This window comes from Cupressus sempervirens, chromosome 10 (assembly GCF_028749045.1).
Source record: "Cupressus sempervirens isolate cs-2001-9-10 chromosome 10, ASM2874904v1, whole genome shotgun sequence".
Taxonomy (NCBI): Eukaryota; Viridiplantae; Streptophyta; class Pinopsida; order Cupressales; family Cupressaceae; genus Cupressus; species Cupressus sempervirens.
The window spans coordinates 714551914-714575882 of record NC_143127.1 but is presented as its reverse complement, the minus strand read 5'-3'; the positions used below and the strand labels follow the sequence as shown (position 1 = coordinate 714575882).

The 23969-nt window shown below is 38.9% G+C and overlaps 1 protein-coding gene across 3 annotated transcripts in view; it reads left to right on the top strand.

The window, feature by feature from the left end:
* Positions 1-389: 389 nt before the first annotated feature.
* The window catches only part of LOC149535817 (HNH endonuclease), a 115529-nt gene continuing 91949 nt past the window's right edge, over positions 390-23969 (top strand). The window contains exons 1-2 of one of the 3 annotated variants that reach the window (XM_089803566.1): positions 390-829; positions 1011-1048. In XM_089803566.1, the coding sequence (XP_089659692.1) occupies positions 460-829; positions 1011-1048 (408 nt within the window). In that variant the 5' untranslated portion in view covers positions 390-459. The remainder of the gene's footprint in view (positions 830-1010; positions 1049-23969) is intronic. The other 2 variants (XR_016356775.1, XM_089803567.1) reach the window with 2 other exon arrangements.

The following is a 23969-nucleotide window of genomic DNA, read 5'->3' as shown; positions in this document are numbered from 1 at the left end:
AAAAAACTTTCTTAGTTCTCCAATCCCAAAGCTCAACATCTTTGCATCTACTCTAAAGTAGATATGTTACTTTCCACCTTCCATAAATCTCTCTCTCTAAATGAATCTATAATAGAAATCCATCCCCAAATATCTATGTTTTTTTATAATTTCTAACAGCCTTAAAAAATAACATGAAGAAAATATGTTTTTTTCTTCCTCTTCGCAAAAAATCATAATTTCTATTTTGGTAACGTTCACGTGCATCTCCACTTATTGACAAAAGTACTCAAGCACGCCTAATTGATCTCTTAACCTTTGACGGTTTTGAAATCTTATAGAAAAAAGCTTCACCACATATTATTAATCGATTGTTTTTTCATTCATTCATCATTTTCTCCCTCCCATATGACCATTTAAAATGTAGTTGACGAATTCGAATGGGCCTCCATTCGGAGCCTGCCGCCGCTGAAAACCGATATGGCCTCAGCGAGGTCCACAACTGTGGCCGCTCATTCCTCTTCCCGGGAATCTAATCAGGGTTTCGAATCCCGGAAACCTCGATCCCCACGGAAATCCTCAAGAAAAAGTAGCGCTACTGCTGTTGTTGCAAGCCAACGCACGGTAATTGAAACATTGGACGGAGAGGGCGCAGAGGAATCCGAGTACAACCCGAGGGCCTTTCCATTCCATGTAAAACAGGCGTGCTGGGAAAAGGCAGATAAAGTGAAGGGCAGAGACCCCGACAGGTGGCGCCGTGATCCACTTGGCAATATTATTTTCCGGAAGCTCGTTGGCTGCCCCGGCTGCCTATGCCATGACTATGATCACATTGTTCCCTATTCTAAGGAATGCATTCCTTTTCGTTTCCCACACCTTCTGTTACGCAGAATTTTCTTGTTTTCCTTTTTGTGTGATTATAATCATCACTAGCTGAAAAACTCAATAACATATTTGTTTTGAGATTGAATACGCTGGGAAACGGCAGGAGTATATTTCAATTTTATTAAATATTTATTCATTGGTGCAGGGTGGGAAAAGCACCGTAGACAATTGTCAAGTTCTGCAGGTAAGAATTTGAATTTCTATTTCACCCTTTTCAATTTTGTAGGGATAGATTTTCAGTGTCTGATATTTTAAGACGAATTTTGAATTTTAAAGATAGAGTCTCTGAAATGATGCGGTATTATTGCATCTGAATCCTTTCATGGAGCTGCATTTGAATTTGAATATACTGGGTTACTCTCACATGAACGATCCACTTTTCCATTATACCATGGCTTCGTGGATACAGAGTATTGAATTTTGTAACGGATATTTCCTTTGATCACAATGAACCCGTCTCATGAATTTTGAATATTATGGGTTATCCTCATTTAAATGACCCATTTTCACTTTACACCATTGCTTCTTGGACACAGGGTATTGAATTTATTAACGGACATTTCCTTTGATCACAATGAACCAGACTTATGAATTTTGCGTATGTTGGATTATGCTCATATGAATGACCCATTTTCCCTTACACCATTGCAAGAGGACACATGGTATCGGATTTTATAATGGATATTTCCTCGTGGTACAGTGAACCAGTCTCCTGAATTTTGAATATATTGGGTTATGCTCATATGAACGACCCGTTTCCCCCTTACACCATAGTTTCTCGAACATAGGATATTGAATTTTATAATGGATATTTCCTTTGATCACAATGAATCAGTCTCATGCATTTTCAACATTTGAATTTGAATTATCACTCAAAAACATCGGGGTTTGTTTTATCTATGAACAGGGTGTCTATGCCCATCTCTACTTTACATAAACGTTATTACTTAATATAGAGAGCTCAATAAAACAATGAATTGCACTAAATCCATTCAATATTGGCTGTCTTAGCAACTACGTTAAGTGCAAGTCACATAAACAGAGATATGGACATGTATATATGCCGAATAAGTATTTTGAACACTCCCAAGTCAGCAAACACAGATTTTACCTGGAGAAAACCTCGACCTACAGAGCAACTACTCTCTGCTTCACTGTTGGAAACTAATTACAGATGGTTGCACGTGTTAGTTTTACTGCAACAAGCTCCCACTTATGTTCTTACAGCTACAGAAACACCTGCAATTGTAAGATCCCCTTCTAATTGTAATCTATTTTCTTATGGATGTTTGACATTCTGTCAAACACTTGGCACAGAACTCATTGTTATATGATATCTGATTATAGTTTATGTTTTTTGCATTTATAACTATTGCCAATTCAGATAGAGATGCATAGAAAAGGGATATTATGCTGTCCACAATCAACAGCCTTAATATTTCGTGGAAACGTCGTTGCCTACACAATATTTTAAGAGAGAACATAAACATAATGAAATAACAGTGATTGCAGATATAACATACATGCAGATTACAAATCAATAATGAGAATACCTGACCTTATTTCCTGAATCAAACTCAAAATAGTGCTGTTATATATTTGAGTCCGTCAAGTGTCATGAAGTATGCCAGAAAGATGTTATAAACATGCCCTAGCTGGGCAAACTCATCCCTCCAAACAAAAAAGATGTATTATAATCAAATGACATACAAATCAGGTCCAAAAAATGCCTCCTAATGGCAATAGTCAGATTTGCTGAAGTGAGATATGCAAGGCTATCCCCAAAAGGGATTAGAATGCTGATCTAAATGTAGGAGGACTGTTCCAAAGGTCTGCTCTAAATAGCAGAATGCCAACCAAACCCTAGCAACCAACATATGCATAAGAACCCTTCTACAATCAAGTCATTCCCTTCCTCTACGAGTGGTGCTAAGGTTAGGGTTTGAAATTTGTAATGTCCCCACTAATAGGGTTAGTTAGGGACAAGTAATACCCGCAAAATAAATGTTAGAATCACAATAATAATAAAACTAACTATATTATGCCACCCTTTAAGTTAACCCCAATCTTAAGAACGTCTCCAGATTGGGCTTCTTAGCTCATAGCTATCTCGCTGTCATCTCGGGAGCGCACCCCTTAAGATTCTTCTTGAACGGGCATTCTCTATCCAAGGCCAACGACATAGGCATATGTTTGACAACATCAGAGTACTCCAACACATTGATTATTGGCCATGGCGGACAATGGAGATCTTAATATCTCCATGCTCCATTCTTCGATATCGATTCTCAGCCATGGCGAACAATGCAGATCTTAATATCTCACATGCTCCATGCTTCGAGTTCGCATTGATTCTCGGCCATGGCAGACAATGGAGATCTTAATATCTGACATGGTCCATGCTTCAAGTCTCATTAATATCCATAGTGCTAACCCCATAGGTTGACACAATATTATCCACAAGTATGATTCATTAATATAAATAAAGTCATAAACATAATTAAATAAATATAATACATAAACATACATTTCTTACCTTCTTCTTTCTTGGTCCATGTGGCTCTCCTTAGTCAGCCCTTCAATGAATTATTCCTTCTAGATTATCTCAACTCTATATTTACTTTCCAAAATTCTTCATTTTCTAATTATAAGGAAAGAAAAAACATATACTTTTTTATTTCTTCTTTTTCAAGAGTCACAACCTTTCATAATACAAATCTTTTGAAAAGTCACAACACTTCATAGTTATAATCATTTCGAAAAGTCACAACACTTCATAGCTAAAATCCATTGGAAAAGTCCCAATACTTTATAATTAAAATATTTTTGAAGAGTCGCAACTGTTCATAATTATGACCCTTTCAAAGGTTTGCATCCTTTCAATATCATTAATACCTTTTCAGAAATTCACTTTCATATTTTCTTCATATTACTTTCCTCTTCCATTTTTCTTTTTGAACTCCTCTTCTCTTCTCTTCCTTTTTTTCCCTTTCTAAAATAAACTCTCCTCCTTTTTATATCTTAATTTTAAGGAGTCATGTCTATTTGTTAAAGCTCTCTTGATTTTCAATTAGATTTAGTTAATTTATATTATTCTATGTTATATTATTTATTTACTTACTTATTTGTGTTTATTATTATTTATTATGAAATTCTATTTAGAAAGTTAACATACTTTCTACAATATTGTCTCTTGTATTTGATTTTATTTCTTTATTTACTTTTTGAAAATTTATTATTTTTTAATTATTTAAAATATCATACTAAATATTATTTCATTAATAATATAGATTAAATAATTATTATTTCCTAGTTTTATAAATATAGCTTTATTATCATTATTTATTTTAATAGCATTTTATTATCTAATTATTATTAAAATTCTATCTTAAAATGGAGATATGACAAAATTCCAAGTCTTCAAGTCACCTTGTCACCAATGAATGCCTCCAAATTGATTTGAAAATCTACGGTGCAATGAAGCTCCAAACTTGTTTTGAAATGCAATGTAGCTCCAATGGAATTCTATCATGAATCCCTCCCAAAGTGATCTTTGGTTTCTATCCAAGTTATGCAATATCTCCTGTTGATTTTAGTAGGATCAGTGCAGATGTAGTTGAATTGCCTTCTTGGTATATTCTTTCCAAAGACAATGATCTTATATTTATAATAGAGAAAGGATCAAGAGTAGAAACGTCCCATGGGACATGTCCATTCATTAACATAATGATATATATATATATATATATCATTGTATTAAATTCTACAATATAATAACAATATATAATTTCTCACATAATATATATATATATATATATAATGTGAGAAATTATATATTGTTATTATACCCTATATATATCTATATATATGCATATCTCGCATAATAATAAACTCATATCTCATATGTAATTATATATATTCATAGGCTTATCCAACTAAAGCTACCAAACATCAACACTCCCTCTTAACTAGGGAGGATAAACACAAGAGATATATTACACCATAGGTAAAATTAGGCATGACAAATTTTAAGGATATCTTTGATTAGAAGATATCTACTTTTTTGATATCACATTTGATATGATGAGTATTGGCCTTCAGAATATATGATATTTGTCGTTGGTAGAAATTGTGTATTGACCGATGGGTCCCTTCGGAAGAGAAATTCTGCATCGGCCGACGGGTCCCTTCGGAAAAAAGTCTTGTTATGTAGCCGACGGGTAAATAGTTTGTAGCGGGCATAATGTATCTGGCCGACGGACTCCTTCGGGAAAGTTCTTCGGAAGATATTTATAACCCCTTCGGGAAGCATTGTAATCATCAGATCTTACCATGGAAGCATAATGTATTGTGGGCATATGCGAATAATAATAAGAGTTCTGCTGGTTGCTGTTCATGTTCGTATTCTTTGTCCGTGTGCATTCCTTAATTAATCTATGCGGTAAACATTTGGCGCCGTTGCCCGATGAACCTCGTACGCAGACAGGCGGATATGAATTAAATGCTGAATCAGTTGAACAAAGATAAGAATAAGTTGAAGGAAAAAGATGACATACGTGTTGCATAAGAAAATTTAATTCTGGCTCAACAGACAGAGTGTCGAAGGAGATTTCAAAAAATTGCCGACGGAAACAAAAGCGCGGAAGGATTGTTGAAGGAGACTCGACGACGGCTTGAGTTGGTGGAAGAAGCGAGGGAGGAGTTTTTGAACTTGCATACGCCATGGGAAGAGAATCCTGACGGAAGGAGATCGACTCGCACGGCTCGGAGTGCCGAGGGAGCACGAGTGTGGAGTGACCTCTTCGTCCGAGATATACTTCTGGAACGAACAACTTCGGTTGCCGAACCCTCTTCTTCACCAAACAACGCGGAAGCAGAAAACAATGCGGGTGTAGAAAACAGCGCGGGTGCTCAAAACAGTGCAGGAGTGCAAAACAGCACAGGTACACAACAAAACCCTCAACATACAGTGATAATGGCAGGTCCGAAGGAAAAGTTGCCTAAATTTGATGGTGATGAAGCAGCTGATCCCATTTGACATTGTAAAACATGTGAAACGATCTGGAGGGCAAATGGCATAACAGATACAAACGAATGGATCCAACAATTTCCCACTACCCTACGGGGTGTTGCGATTGATTGGTTTACTGATGCTGATCCACAGAAATTAAATAGTTGGGATAACATTAAGAAGGAGTTCATCGCAGAATTTCAACTTTTGCGTGATGATAATGAAATTGTAGCTGAGATATTCAATACCGAGCAAAAGAAGAATGAAACAGTACGGGTCTTTGCTAGGAGATTGAAGGACTTAATTAGTAAAATGGAGAATAAACCAGTAGATGGGCTCCAGAAAAGATGGTTCATTGAAGGCCTTCACCCGAAGCTGCGGAAGAAGATGAAGATCGTGCCACCATCGACATACATTGAAGCGTACAATCGGGCAATGAACCTCGAAAGTGACCAGAAGACAAAGAAGAAGAAGAAGACCAGCTCATCGGATTCAGATGACAATGACCCTCAGGAGAAGATAGCAGCGACGATGATGAGGGAAGCAACAGGAAGGTCCATGCCCTCTAGAAGGATATGATGCGGATGATGAAGGAATTCAAAAACATGAACAAGGAGACTAAGGGCAATGACCTATGGTGCACGGAGTGTAAGAAAGAAGGCCATACAAAGGGATCCTGCCCGAAAGATCAATTTTGTGAAATCTGCCAGATCCTGGGACACTCGGTAAAGGAATGCCCTTTCAATTTAAAAACAAGGACACCACAGCAAGTGTTCCTGTCACAGGAGGCATCCCCGTCAGGAGGGAACGGGAACACCAGTACGGAAGGTGCCACATCAGGCGGATACAGAAACAACTGGTGCAGTCCAAACAACAACAACAACAACAACAATGGTGGCAACAACAACAATGGAGGAAGGAGTCGAATTCAGTACGATGCGAATGGTCGACCAATTGTTCAATGCCGCGCATGCAATCTGTGGGGTCACTTTGCCCGCGAGTGCACAACGACGAACACACCGAAGTTGCTATGTTGATGGTGTGGACCTGGAGATCATGATGATACTAAGTGCTCGAAGTTCGGAGTAAACTTGATTACCGTAGGGACAGACGAAGAAGAAGTTCTGGCAATCACTTGGAAGCAGGCGAAGCTATATCCTGACCCAGCGGAAGAAAAAAAGAGACTGGAGGAAGCAAGGGCAGAGATCCAGAAAGCAACACAGGTAGAAACGGCACACCTGAAGGACTCGCCAAGTACCTCATTCCGGAACTGTGCAGAACAGAACATTGTACGGCAAATATTGCAAGCTGAGATACCCGTCAGGATAAATGATCTGTTGCTCACTATGCTTTAACTCTGTACGGCCCTCACAAATATAGTCCCAAGTGCTAAGCAACTCGTAGAGCAAGACAACGAGAAACAGGGGGGTACAAGTGCAGAAGATCCGATGTTGTTAGCTCTTTCCTCTGGACGCTATCTGGCGGTTGTTGAAATGGGCATTCTCGGGACTGTGCTAACGGACACGATCGTCGACGGAGGATTCGGTGTCAATGTGCTACCAGAGGATACTTGGAAAAAGTTGGGACGACCGACATTATCGCCACCTAACTTCCAGCTGCTAACGGTCGATCAACATGGAATCAAGCCATTGGGAATACTCATAGCGCAACCAGTAACAATCGGAACACAACCATTCCTGTTGGACTTCGTTGTGATTCCTCTCAGGCGGAAGGGGTACGATGCTATTTTGGGTCGGGGGTGGCTGATACAAGCAAAAGCAAAGCACGATTGGAAGAAAAATACTTTATCACTCGAAAGCAAAGGCCGAAAGTATGTCATCGATCTGCACACTCAGATAGTTGGGGAAGAAGCCCTATCGTCAGATTCTGAGGGAGAAGAGGATGAAAATGGGCAAACTATGGAACCGGATCAGGAGGGAGTTTTACGACTGGAAGGAGATGATGATTTGGATTCAGTAAATGGTCTTTACCATTGGCAGATAGAGGATTATGAATTGTTTCCAACCTGCAACGTACTGACAATAGAAGAAAACAATACCGATGCCTTTCCAAAGGAATTCACTAAAATAAAGGAAGGGGATGCGTCACTCACTGTGACCTCGGCACATCAGTTCACTAAAGGAGAACCCATCAAATACAATGAAGTCGCGTTGCAGACCATGAATTTGGGAGACGAAGCCAAACCACGAAACATACTGGTAGGAGACAATTGGGACCCAGTACTGAAGACAGCAGCATTCAAGATATTTTTAGAGTATAAGGATGTCTTTGTATGGACATACAAGGACCTGAAGGGCGTACCACCTGAATTGTGTGTGCATCGCATTCCATTGATCGAAGGAGCAATACTCGTACGGAAGAGGCCCTACAGAATGAACAAAAATTATGCGGCCTGGGTTACGGAGGAAATCAATCGGATGCTAGAAGCCGAAATTATTTTCAAGGTGCAGACCAGTGAATGGGTATCCCCGATCGTAATCTCCCTAAAGAAGGACTCCATTCAGATCCGAATATGTGTTGATTTCCGATGCCTGAATGCAATCACCATCAAGGATCCGTTCCTGATCCCATTCACGGACAACATCCTGGAGGAGGTAGCGGGACACGAGATCTACTCATTTATGGATGGTTTTTTCGGCTACAATCAGATCTCAATCGCAGAGGAGGATAAACTGAAGACAACATTTGTCGTAGAAGATGGGGTCTATGCCTATAATCGGATGCCGTTCAGTCTGTGCAATGCGCTTGCGACATTTCAGCGGATCATACTACACATTTTTCACAAGATGTCTGTCGGAAACTTCAAGGCATTTTTGGATGATTGGTCAGTGCTCAGTGTGGAGGACAAACATCTGGCAGCCTTAGGTGAGTGTATGGAAAGGTGTTGCCGTGCGCGTTTGGCCCTGAACCTGAAGAAGTGCAGATTTATGGTCCCACACGGAAGGTTGCTCGGACACATAGTCTGTAAGGAGGGACTGAAGACAGATCCGGACAAAGTACGAGTCATATTAGAGATGCAGCCGTCCACCAATGTAACAGAGGTAAGATCTTTCCTTGGGCATATAGGGTATTACAGGCGTTTTATCAAAATTTTTGCCAAGATAGCATATCCGTTGGATAGGTTAACTTCCAAGACAGAATCGTTCCGATGGGATAAGGAACAGGATGAAGCATTTGAAGGACTCAAGGTACGACTGGCTACAACACCTATTTTGGCATACTCGGATTGGAAGAAGGAGTTTCATGTGCATGTGGATGCATCGAACTATGCAATCGGAGCAACTCTAGCGCAGATGGGAAGCCATGGGTTGGATCATTCGATCTATTTCGCCAACCGGTTGCTATCAAAAGCTGAACAAAATTATAGTACCACCAAACGGGAGGCATTGGGGATGGTCTATGTTGTACAGAAATTCCGACATTACTTGTTGGCCACTCCATTTGTATTCTACGTTGATCATCAGGCCTTGTTGTATATGATCAACAAACTAGTCATTCAAGGAAGAATCAGCCGATGGTTACTTCTATTGTAGGAGTTTACTTTCAAGATTATTGTACGGCCAGGAAAGAAACATGTAAGCGCGGATCATTTATCACGTATTAGAACAGGAGAACCGGCAGATGGTGTAAATGATGACTTTCCTGACGCACAGCTGTTTCAGATTGCTGCACTACCGGAGTGGTATACAAGCATCGGCGAATACTTGTCAACAGGACAATTCCCAAATACCATGCCACCGAATGAAAAACGAAAGTTGGTGATACAGAGTGGAACATTCCAGCTGATTAATGGATTGTTGTATAAAATGGGACCCAATCAGATCCTGAGGCATTGTATCCTGAAGGAAGAAATTCCACGGGTACTGAAGGAAGTGCACGAAGGACCAGCAGGAGGACACATGGGGCCGGACACAACTGCACGAAAAATACTTCTAGCAGGATTATGGTGGCCAACAGTATACAATGATGCCAGGGAATGGGTTGTTGCCTGCGATACATGTCAGCGAGCTGGAAAACCTTTGAAAAGAGATTTCATGCCTCTGAATCCTTCTCATGCTAGGAGCTTTTTGAACGGTGGGGTTTGGACTTCATAGGACCGCTGAAGACAAGCAGAATCAGAAGGTGCTGTTACATTGTTGTTGCAACAGAATATTTGACTAAATGGGTGGAGGCGCGTGCACTACCGGACAATTCAGCGGTAAGTACAACAAAGTTTATTTATGAACAAATAATTACTAGATACGGCATTCCGTTACAATTAACAAGTGATAGAGGCGGACATTTTGTAAATCATGTGATCCGACTGCTTACCACGGAGTTCAAAATTTATCATTCGCTATCAAGTCCGTACTACCCAAGTGCAAACGGACAGGCTGAGGCTACCAACAAAATCTTGGTATCAATTATATACAAATCTTGCGTAGTCGAAGGGGAGGATTGGGAGGAGAAATTACCTTTTGCTTTGTGGGCTTACCGCATGGCATACAAAGTCACAACAAGACACACGCCGTTTCAACTGATGTTTGGACAAGAGGCCGTAGTACCAACGGAATTTATGATACCAAGCTTGCGGATAGCACTAGAAAACAAGTTGGGCGACATGGAAAGCTTAAGGGAGCGGCTGTATAAACTGAACAGGTTAGAGGAGAAGCGATTATTAGCACAGTGGGCAACTGAAGTAACGCAGAATAGGCGGAAGGCATGGCACGATAAGCACCTGAAGCTAAACAGGTTTTAGCCCGGACAATGGGTATTGAAGTACGACAGCCGGAATGAGATCAAACCGGGCAAGTTCAAGGTTAAGTGGGTCGGGCCGTATTAGATTCGGGAAGTAGGGGACAATGGAGCAATCAAATTATGGACTTTGGATGGACACGAAGTGCCTCAGGCGGTGAATGGGTCGAAGTTGAAGATATATCACGAGTGGAAGACTTCTGCGTCAGAAAGTGGCCTTCGGGAGACCCTTTCGTCATTGCAGACCGTCGGTGACGACGGTTGAAGGGTAAACTGACTTTGCTATTCTGTCATACAAACCAAAAAAAAAAAAAAAAAAAGATGTAAAAAAAAGAAAAAAGTAAAGTAAAGCACCATATGGTTTCTGGAAAGCACCGTACGGTTTCTGGGAAGCACCGTACGATTTCTGGGAAGTACTGTACGGATTCTGGAAAGTACCGTACGGTTCCATATTTGCAGGAGATAGCACCGTACAGGGTTTTCGTCTGAAGGGAAAAGCAAATACGTACGGTTTTTTCATATCTGAAGGAGGGCGTATGGTTTTCCAAACAATTCAAATTATAGTATGGTTTTTTTAACAATGTACAAATTTCATGTTGTAGTACAGTTTTTTAAGAATGTACGGATTTCATGGTTGTAGTACGATTTTTTAAGAATGTACAAATTTCATGGTTGTAGTACGGTTTTTTAAGAATGTACGGATTCCATATTTGTAGTATGGTTTTAAGACAAGGTACGGTTTCCATCTTGAAAGTTGCTGTACGATTTTCCTGTGGTACGACTTTTCCTTGCACTGTACGGTTTTTAAAAGTTGCATTTTCTAGCACTGGACCACCGTATGGTTTTAAGACAAGCCCCAGAAGATTAACGTACGACATTTGGAGCCAAAAGTTGTAATTTCCATTGTACGGATTTTCAAGACTGGGTGGGATATTGCAAGTACGGCTTTTCCAAGAAGATTGAAATCCAGATTGTGTCAAGTTAGAAACCGTATGGATTTCATGACAGAAGGGTCAAGTTACCATATGCACCTTGCAGGGCACTGTACGGCTTGTTAAAGCATCAGCAGAAGGCTTCCAACATTTCAAGCGTACAGTTTCCTTTTGAAGATTAGGTTACAGATTATTGAATGCAAGGTCTTCCAGGTTAAGGTACGGAGTTCACCAGTAAGCAAGGCGGTATACCATGATGCATTGAAAATACCGCCGTACGGATTTGGGGAAGCACATTGTGGTACGCTATTGTGATCTTCTGATGGGACGGTTTTTTTTTGTGAAATTTGATTTTCCTTCCAAATTTTTCAGCGTACGGATTTCTCATTCCAAAGGTTGTAATTCACCGTACGTATTTGAAAGAATTCTTCACTGTACGAATTGGGGAGACTGTTAGGGAAAGACAAAGATATAATTAATGGAGTCTGCAGGTAAACGGCAATGGAAAAAACAATTAGCACAGTCTAAAGTTGTGGGAAGGAGCATGGCAGGTACAGGTAATTGGAATGAAGGCTCGAGCAGCAGCAAGGAGAAGCGTAAGACTACAGCACCTGCAACAGCTGAAGTCACACCACAAACTATCCAATTTGAGGGATTAAATGGAACGGATTGCCGAAAATGGTGGCATGAAACCCTTGATGACCATCCAATTAAAGCAAGCATCAGAAGAGCGCAGGTTGAATGGGCCATTCAGATGCCGGTTTTTTGCATTGGAGATTATGAAGGGTATCTGTGTACCATGATTGAGACATATGGCAGAGCTTCTCGCAGGAGCACATTTCAGTATCTGGGACGGAACTTAGTGGTATCATTCAAAGTAGCAGATTTCACACGGGTTTTTGGCATTCCAAGGCAGCAGGGCAGAAAGATTCAGCCGAAGAAAATTCTAAAGGATGGAAAGCTATTTCTAATCAGATTAGTATGTGGAGATTTGACTGAAGTAGAACAGGCGGCATTAGCCGAGACATCGAAGGGAAGGGGTTTAAAGAAAATCGACATTCCGGAAGGGCCATGGCGGTGTCTGATGGACTTGGTCAAAAGCAGGCTCACGGGATCCTCTAGGGCATCGGATATCACATTTTCGCAGGTGTCCATGATGAACGGCATAATGACTGGGAAAGTGTATGATTGGGTGTCTGTGCTGGCTGAACGGATGCATGAATTCATGACTCTCCAGCACAAGACCTTCTATATGCCCCATTACGCCATTGGTCTATTCCTTGACGTCATAGCATGAATGATTCCAGCGGAGGAGTTAGAGGCAAAGCCTAGACCACTGGCTCCAGGAGAACCTCCTATCATGCAATGGAAGCACTTGGACATAATCTCTGGGCAGAAGGGTTCAGCAGGTCAAAAGAGGCCCCGGATGGACATGGCAGATGATACTGACAGCGGTCGACAGGAGACATCTTCTGAGCGAGATAATGTGGAGGAAGATGAAGGGGAGGGCGAGGATGATGAAGAGGTTCAGATTGTCACGGCTGCCCCCTTGCTATTTCCGCGTACTACAGTTCCTATGACTTCCGAGTTGTTACCCCGAGGTCTACACATGGCTCACATTCCAGGGTTTGGACAAACTTGGCGACCGATATTAATGACTGGAGGATCCCACCAGGCAGTCACACCAGCCGCACCATGGCAACACGGGGTGCGACCTTCTCCTGTCCGGCCAGGGGCAGGATTTGCGGTCGGCTTTGCCCACCTGACATCACCCGTCAACCGAGAGACTTCTTCAGCTCCTGAAGCACTTCCGGTAGCAGCACTCGTAGCGCCTGCCATAAGTCAGCCAACAACAGTTGTTACCGTAGCACAGTCAGCAGAAGCTCAGGCACTTCCAGTAGAGAACGTACCAGACGGAGGAGTACAGGAGCGTACGGACCTAGCGCAGCCCGGACAACCAGAGTTCATGGATAGAGCCAGTGTTTTTCTAAGGCAGCAGTTCCGACTCGTCCCTGACAGGTGTGGCTTGTCCATTCAGTCCCCCAGCTATTCCGGAGTAGCACCTGTACTAGAGCCTCAGTCTCAAGAGGAGGGAATGCCACCTGCCGTGATTGTGCCAACAGCAGAAGAGGTGACACCGGATGTGGGCATGGCTCCCGCTGATGAGGAGGACAATAGTGATGTCGAATGGTCATTCGAGGACTTCGCTAAGGAGGATTACGGGTCGGATGAGGACAGGTGTAGGGACTACCTCAGGACTATGAAGTCTGCATTGAAGAAGGGGCATGATGTGGCGATTCAGGCTCTCACTCGGCGAAGGGAGTGGCATTTGATTCGAGCGTATATTCGTGGGATTTGTCCTAAGCGATTTCAAACTTGTTTTGTGGATAGAGGTTGGCCGACAGTTGAGACACCAAAGATGTTGGCGGATTGGGCCACTGAGCCAGAGTTGGGACCGAGTGACACTCCGATGATGAAGTTGGCACATAAGATCGTGGGACTGTACAAAGAGGTTTACTATGCGCGGCAACGCGCGGAGGCGGATAGGGCAGCAGACAGTGTTGCAGCTCAGAGATCTCTAGCGGTTGAAAGAGAGGCAACAGAAAAGTTAGCCACTGATTTGGCCGACAAGCAGGCAGCATGGGCAGCAGAGCGGGCAAAACTATTGAAGGACATGGCAGCAGTGGTGCAGGAGAAGTACGCGGCTATCCAGGATAAAGATGCGGCAGAGCATGAGTTGCAGTTGGCCAAGAGGCAGGCTATGGATGCTGCGCTTCTACTGAAGGAGGCCGTAGAGGTTAATTCACAGATTCAGACAGATCTGCGCATCCGGACTGACCAGGTGTATGAGTTACGTCGTCAACAACACTCTTCTGGAACACCTCCTTCTTCTCTCTAGTATTTCTTTTTCTTGATTGTGGGTTGTCTCCTAATTTTGTTAGTCGTCAGGAGACGACTTTTCTTTTTGGGGGGGATGATGTCGTCGGTAGAAATTGTGTATCGACCGATGGGTCCCTTCGGAAGAGAAATTCTGCATCGGCCGATGGGTCCCTTTGGAAAAAGTCTTGTTATGTAGCCGACGGGTAAATAGTTTGTAGCAGGCATAATGTATCTGGCCGACGGACTCCTTCGGGAAAGTTCTTCAGAAGATATTTATAACCCCTTCGGGAAGCATTGTAATCATCAGATCTTACCATGGAAGCATAATGTACTGTGGGCATATGCGAATAATAATAAGAGTTCTGTTGGTTGCTGTTCATGTTCGTATTCTTTGTCCGTGTGTGTTCCTTAATTAATCTATGCGGTAAACAATATTCACCGAATACTCTGAGTAATGATCTTCAGAATATCAACACTTGATACTCACCATGTACTCAATAAGGTAATGGTCTACAGATTATCAACATATGATATTCACCATTTTGATATCACATTTGAGTATTGGTCTACTTAATATCAACATATGATATTCACTAAATTCTCTTTGGGTAAAGGTCTCCAAAATGAGATGCAAGATGTTCACCAAGTACTGTGAGTAATGGTCTCTAGAACATTAAGTCATATGATATTCACCATGTACTCTGTGTAATGCCTCTAGAACATTAGTTTGCATAATGTTTACCATGTACTCAAAAAAAATGTTTATAAGGTATGTGCACACGCATTCTCACAATGCTTACCATATAAACATCCACCATGCAAAGTATAATCTATCATGATCTACATAGACATCGTCAGATATCCATCATAATAGAAAATTAAGTTATTGTAAGATCGTCACCTTTTAATAACTTCTACAAATACAAGTGACATCATTTGGAAGTCATCACTTCCTCATGATCTACACAGAGGGTAGGCCCATTAAAATCGCATAGTCACGAGGTATATTCATCAATCACAGTCCTCTTGATTGTTACAATTTATTGATTACTGGAGAATCCATCTCAACATGGTTCACTCCCTTTGAATCAATATGACTGAGATCAATCTCAATCTCAGGCCCCTTCTGAATCTCAATCTCCCTCTTCCTGCAATAACATTCTCGAAGGAGAAGATCAAGGCAAATGCTTATATAGAATAATAATATTAATCAAAATGTTGTTAATTTAACTTATGTCCATTACTAACAACATAAATGATTATAACATCTCTCTTTATCTTCAATAATAGGATTAAGATAACATAATACTTAATTTCAGTATATATGAATTCCTTTTAGATGACATATATGCTCCTAGAAATTCAATATTTATTAATTATATCTTTAATTTCATCCTATTCAAATATTCTTAAATAACAATATTGGAGATTTATATTATTTAACATATTTAATGTATACTCCTACATACATTATGGTGGGTCCCTTGGTTCTTTACGACATATGTAATCTCCCTCCTTACAGATACAATTCGAGACAATTCAAGGATCGTGACATCAAAACCTATAGGTATTATAGCTACTATGAATCTGAAGCAAAATCACCCTTCTTTCTTCCTCTATCTCTATCTCTCTAAGATAAGCTCCTACAAATAGAGATACTTGATCTGCATGATAGGGAGTGAGAGTGTGGACAAGCCATTAGTTTTTATTTCTATGAGAATCTTAAATAGTAAAGGGATTTCTTTCATTTCTCCTTTGACTTCTTGAGGACCCTTGTGTTTGCATGCCTAACATAACTTCTTCATTTTTTATGTTTACCCCTCAATCTTTGTTGAAGAGTGCTCTATAATTATGCATGGGTCGGTGTCTCATTCTTTGCAAATTGTATTCATTCATAAATTATGCTTGTCTATTTTAAACATGTTGTTTCATTTGTTATCTTATTTGTTACTACACCTTATCTCATAAATTCTCAAGCCTTAGCAGATGTATTATTATGGCGTCCTCCTTAATGAATGTCTTTGTTCTTCTTATTGTTGATTTTGAGTGTGTAGTATCTTTGGTTTGAATTATTGTTTTTATATTCTATCTCATGACCTTCAATTCCTCATTCCTAAACACGTTAATGGTTTTGCTTTCTTTGATCTTTAGTAGCGACCTTTGATCATCTCAAAACAACATTGTGGGCAATAAATTTTGAAGTCACTATATTCTTCAAGGTTAGGAAGCCTCAATACCTCACAGTCAAGTAAATCTATATGTGAGGTAGTCAATCTAATGCAACATTGACCAATCCTGTACCATGTATTCCACAAACATTGTCATTTATCTCACATGTCCAACATTGGAATGAAGGACTATAGGCATTTGATAGTGCAAACTATGATATCGTAGGGATATTGGTTGCAACAAGATCATCTCTACGACATTGATGAGTTGCCTCCCTATCAACTTTCAAGATCGTAAGAAGTCATTTCCCAACCATAAGAATAAACATTGCTTCAACATTTTCCAGGAGACGACGCTAATCCAGTGCATCTCAGTCAAGTCCTTTTGGAGATTATCAGTGGAAAGCATGCTCAAAATAATAAAATTTAAATGTTGTTCTTTCCTTAGTAGTATTGAAGCCCCATATAACTATAACGTAATATTCTAAGTCATGATCATTCATTGTTGGTAGAAGTAGGATCGTTTACCAACCATGTGGATATTCAGGCCGCTTCATTTGAACTTTTCTCCTTATAGGATAAGTCCTTGCAAGGCTACAAAAAATATTTTGTAGGAATTATGTTAAAGGCAGAGTCAATCGTCATGGCAATTTACAATCGATGCAAATAACATATTTGTTCTCAAAAAGAAAACCTTTAGTGTAGGCGTGTATGATAGCCACGTGGGTTATATGTTTGCATAAAATCCCTTCTTTTGTTTCATATTATTTTCTGTACTATCCACACAAGAACAACCAATAAAAAATTTACTCATACTTCTCTCTTATATCACATAGTTTTCATTTGATTTATAAATTCATATCCGAAATCTGTTGTGATTGCATATGACTCAGTGTAAACAAGCCCGAGGGTCTCCTTCTCTGATACCATGTTGATTTTAATAGGATCACTGCAGATGTAATTGAATTGCCTTCTTGGTATATTCTTTCCAAAGACAATGATCTTATATTTATAATAGAGAAAGGATCAAGGGTAGACATGTCCCATGGGACATGTCCATTCATTAACATAATGATAAATATATATATCATTGTATTAAATTCTCCAATATAATAACAATATATAATTTCTCACATTATATATATATATATATCTCACATAATAATAAACTCATATCTCAAATATAACAAATATATATAATTTATATCTCATTATAATTATATATGTTCACAAGCTTATCTGACTGAAGCTACCAAACATCAACATCTCCAAGGGTTTTTGTCCTAGAAGATGATCCAAGAAAAAACTCTCCAAAACAAGTGAAACAAAGAAAATCTCCATATATAATATCTCTGGAGAAGGATGGGGCCCCTTTTAAAGGCTTACCAAACCATTGGTGAGCCTCCACTCTACTTACTTTTATCTATTTTTGCTCTCCAAAATCAATTTTATGTTACAATTTAAAGTTGACATATAATAAAGTTACTTTGTTTTAAACTCCCTCATTGCTCCAAACCTGACCTCTTCATTAAAATTATGATAATTTGACATACAAGGCCCTTGTTTTATGTGCCCAAGATTGAAAAATTTTCAAACTAGTTCCAATGAGCTATAACACTAAGGTTCTTATTAGATAATTTTCATTAAAATAGCAACCTTAGTAAATTTAAGTAAATTATAGCCAATAAGTACACTCGACTTGCAAAAATGACCGAAGAGCATTGGAATAAAAATCTGACAGCACAAGAGTGATCATAATGATGAAAGATGGTAAACAAGCCTCACTGGGTGACTCACCAAAAATAGACACTTCTTGCAAGAATCTTCGAGCCAAACTGAAAGTTGAAAATATCATTTAACTTTTCTAAACCATCCAAGTTCATTGGAAATATCAAAACACCCCTTGAATCACGCTGACACAAACTCAGATTATCTGCAACAACTGCACTGCTAGAGGACCTGAAAGTGGGGACATTGAAGTGATATACTCCTAATTTATTTATTCCTTTTTAGCAACTATGCCACATTAAACGTGGCAACTAAAGCACCAAAAACCGGAGCGCCCTTTCCTTATTCTCTGTCTTACTTGTTTTACAGAAAAAAAAAATAGAATAATATTGCATTACATTTCTATGGGAATGTGGAACATCAGAAAATAAGCCCAGAAGACACTTTCCCAGACATTTTTAATGATGCCTTTTAAATTATCTTAGCAACTGCTGGGACCTTCTACTGCATTCCAGTTAGATTAGGTGGAAAAAGAAAATCAGTTCAAGAATCCTCCAAACAGAGCTAATCATTGCCTATGGGTCAAAGTTCTAACACAACCCATGGAAGTAAAATAATGCCCTTGCCATACCTTTAGGAAGTGTAAAAATGCTCTCAAATAGTTTAAAATTGTTGCTTGTAGCATTTTCATCACTAGCAGTAACCTCCATCTTTTGGTGCCATAACTTTTGCATACAGATTTCTAACATAGTGGCCCTTTTTCAGAATTAGATCGCTTTTCAAGACGAATCCAAATATGCAAACATTTTCAAAATTTGACACCATCTGATGTTTGTTTTCTGGTCTGCAACAGATCTGCAATTTATGAGTTCACATGATGTGTTCCTTATACTAAATAACATTTCCCCTTTCCTCATTTGAGTTTGAGATTGGCAGACATACGGTCACCAAAGTGTTTAGGGCCTTAACTGGGAAGCCTGCAACATTGGTGTTAGTGAATTTTAAACCTGCAACGCTATTACAGGTGAACTTGCAGCAGACTAAATCATCCATTGCTTTGCTGCAAGTGAATTTGCACACTTGTAGCTTGATCTTGGTCCTCCATTAATTTAGCATTTTTTGGATTGTAGCTCTTTAACCATGGAGCATTTGGTCTCAAAAAACTTTAGAATTATTGGAGAAGGGTGAGGATCCCGTTATGTAGTAACACGCCCAAAATATCATGTAAACAAACTGCTTGATAGGGAAAGAAGGATGTAAAATTTTAGACTTCTTTAGCAGACTTTATTTAAACTGGAGACATGTACTTTAACCAGTTCTAACAAAGAGCCCTGATTTCCCTTCCGCAATTTACACATTAACCTTTGAAATAACCCTAATATTTATTTTAAGCCAGTAAATGAGAGTTTAATTATTTTTAATCTGATTTAATAGAAACTTGATTTTTTCTTCACCAAAAACCTAATATTAACCTCCACCATTAATTTGACTTTAATATATATTATTAGGAGCTATTAAATTCCTGATAGCTTCCAATAACCCTGATTTGGCAAAGTGACGAGGAAACTTGTACAAAATTGTCAGGCTAGAAATAAATTTAAATGTTATATTCAAATACATAGCAGATAATAACATGAAACAATGGCTGCAACCTCAGCAAACAACATTGAAAATAACACTGCCAAGTGTATAGGGGTTTGCTAGTTATATAGATGCATTGTGGATAAGGTTTATAACCATGGAGCTCTTTGCTGACCTTTGGGTGGGATTTTTCAATTGGCTAAAACAATATTTTCCTCCAAGGTAGGAAACCAAAGGTTTTTTGTCCTTTGGATCCCTCTAAATCCAATGGTTTTCATTCTCAGATTTGACACCAGCCCTGAGCAGAATTCAGTGGGGATTTTGTGTAGAGTAATTATGCATAATCTCCATTATGAAAATCCTGCAAGATATATTCTTTAGTGCACTTAAATGTCTTAAGGAGGAGATCCACATCAGATATGAGATCTTGCCAAAACAATGACAAAGATCTACATCAAGATCATGGCTGGCTGTGGATGCAACCTTCACATTAATGCTGCCAAGAAGTAACTGTTTAATCGAGGCATGCAAGCTAAATGGCTTCTAGTTTTCCTACTTAAGATTTAAATTTGTCCCCATCCCTTTCTTGATATTTCTTGTGATTCTATGACATTGAGAGTTGACTACTGTTTTTGGGCAGGAAAAACCTTTTGTGGTAGTTGTAGCATGAAACTAGTCACAAATGCCTCTCTCAATCATGCATCAGGTAGGTAGGAACGATAGTGCAAAGATACAGGGATGTTAGAGTTCAAGGGTTGGGAATACCACTTGAAGCATGGTACAGGATAAGAGTCAAGTAGTTTGGGGAAGGCATGCTTTTAGGAAAATTCCAAAACTTCAATAAGGGAAAAAGAAAGAGTAGGGTTCAGAAGTGAATTATGTGGGCAAGATAAAGTTCTACAACTCAATAAGCATAAGGGAAAATGAATGTTGGTGGACATGTGCGCTGGGATCGATAAGTTTGAAGGTCAGACAAACGCTAGTGAAAAAGGTTGGAGTTAGGTTCAAATGCATTTTGGAAGGAGGAACTCCAGAACATTGAAAGCATGCCAACCTACAAACACTTACAGATACAATTAAAAAACCCCAAACATGGAATTTTTGAGATCTTTGTAACTTCAAACACATGGGCAAGTGCCTAGGGAATGACGATGAATTTTACTCAAGTCTTTATTCAGCTCAAAGATAGGAATTGGCCTTTCTTTCCACTATCACAAATTGATTGAATAGGGCACATTACACTTCACCTCTCCAAGTTGCCATACTACCTTGTGCCAGAAGATGATGAACAACACCTGAAACTTGATACTTTTTTGCCTCCAATAGACTTACTACTCTTATACACACAAAATTGTGTATCAGCTCTATCAAAAGTACTATCAGGCACAAAGTCTAGATTCCATTGCATCCATTGAATTGTTCCCTTCAAAAGGACTAGCCAAAGCAAATCTTTGATTACCATGGCAAGAGCTCAAGTAATACCCTTTTCTCTTCGAACCTAATTATTATTGGGTCTTTATTCATAATTAATCACAACATTTTCATGAATTCACAAGTATCACACCACAAATGTCCAATAGAATCATGGAACCATTTAATAGAGAACCTCATCAAAGAAATCCAAACCATAGCTTGTGTTGGTTAGTTACTCTTACCTTCTCATTGCCTTCAAAGTGGATGGTGATAGACAACCACTAGGGTAAGGAATGCAATAATACTTGATGTTTAACAATGAAATTCAGTTTGGTCTATACATGTCAATTCAATATTATGAAAGGTGTCAGGGCTATATGTTTTGAAAGGGTAAAAGTTGTGAGATAAGTGGTTATGAATGCAACTATGTAAATAAACCCTCCACAAGTCAAAACAACTTTGGTGACAAGAACTGCCACTTCATGGCAACAACTGGTGGCAACCCGTCGACATATTTGGGGCATATAAGCAAAATCGTGAATAAATCACAATTGATTGCATTTAATTTTGTACAACACTTGGGTCTTACGAGGTTGTTAAAGTAAGATTGCTGCAAATATAATAGCACTGTTTCTAATTTTTGTTTGTTTCAAATGCAGCAATCTCTCTTGCATTTATATTGAGAATGAGGCAAGGAGAGACACATGCCTTCATAGGACATGTCTATTCATTATTATGAAATTAATATAATAACAATTGATTATGTAGCTATATATCTATATCCTAGTTGTTTAGTTTCATAGAATTTATTCAACAAGCTACAAAACATCAACGCTTCTACTTAGCTAGGGAGGATAAACATAAGATATAATATTACCTCAGCATAGTATCAAGAATGACCTTAATCAAAAGATATTCACCATTAGATATCATCTCGTGATATCAAGAGTAATAGTCTCAGAACATCATCACATGATATTTACAATGTACTCTAAGTAATGGCCTTCTGAATATCAAGTTGCATGATATTCATCAAATATTTAAAATGTCCATAAGGTATGTGCGCACGTATCCTCAATAATACTTACCATATGAACATTATATTCAGGGTTTGTTTAAGGATGTTAATCCACCATGCAAGATATAATCTCTCATGATTTGCATAGATGTCATAAGATATTCATCATAATAGAAGATTAAATTATTGTAAGATCATCACCTTCCAATAACTTTAAGAAATACAAGTGACAATTATTTGGAAGTCATCACTTCCTCGTGATGTACACAGGGGGCGGGCCCATACACACATGACATCAAAAGTTTACACGAATACACTACATATACTCTCATGTGGTGTTGTCATGACATCCACCATGAACCATATTAGAGAATATGGGTTTCATCTCAAACTTCTCTCATAGAGAAGGATGCATTATAGTACATGTTAGGTGATCATTGATGCTGAGGCTCTCTCTCACTAAAGGGATCTCCTTAATAACTCCAAACATGTCTTCAATAGTGTGTAAACTTCACATTGGCAAGGGGATAGAATCATAGTTCTTTGATTGCTACGATTTCTAGATCATTGGAGAATTAATCTCAGCATGGTCTACTCCCTCTGAAATATGACCAAGATCATCAAAAGTTGATCGAATCATTTACTCTTTTTGCTCCCTCTATCACGAAAACATACCTTGCTTCGTAGTAACATGAGTGAATGTACTAAACTTGTGGATTTGTCTTCAGGCTTGGCAATGCTAGACATTAAGGATAATGTGGTTCCCTTCTGAAGCTTCAAGTGCATGCATCAACCTCCAAATTATTTTCTTCTATAATTATTCCAAACTTAGAATATTTAGTTTCACTTTACCACAATCTTTGAATTATATCTTTTATATCCTACTCATAAGAGGATGTGCTTTTCAAATCCAAAGGTTACGTCTTTTGAAAAATAAATTAAACCCATTCTGATTATAGTTGCATCGTCTTATCCCAATCCTTGTATTTAACAAATTATTGTCCTTAACATTTACTAATATAAAGATTTTATTAATATTTGTAGATAGCAACTTTAGGAGGGTTCAATGCATGACATGGTTGATTATTTTTATCGTTACATGAATCATTCTAAACTCTCAACACTTGTGTAAGATTGCTGCTCGACATCTAATCAATTTTCTATAGGATTATCTATTGATTAATCAGGATTGCTGTGAATGTATTAACATTGCCTCTTTGTTATATGTTTTCCAAGAGCAGCGATCTCTCTCTTATATTGTGGAAAACACATGGAGAGACATGTTCATTCATGGGACATGTCTATTGATTATTATTTAATTAATATAACAACTAATTATTTAACTATATATACATATATATTACACACACATATATCTTTAGTTTAGTCTCGTGTTTATCCAACTGAAGCTACCAAACATTAACACTCACTCTTAGCTATGGAGGATAAAAACAGATATTGCACCATTGGTAATACACAAAATGACAATATTTAAGAATATCTTTAATTAGAAGATATCTACCATTTTGATATAACATATGATATCGCGACCATTGGCCTCTAGAATATCAACATATGATATTCACCAAATACTCTGAGTAATGGCCTACAAAATACCA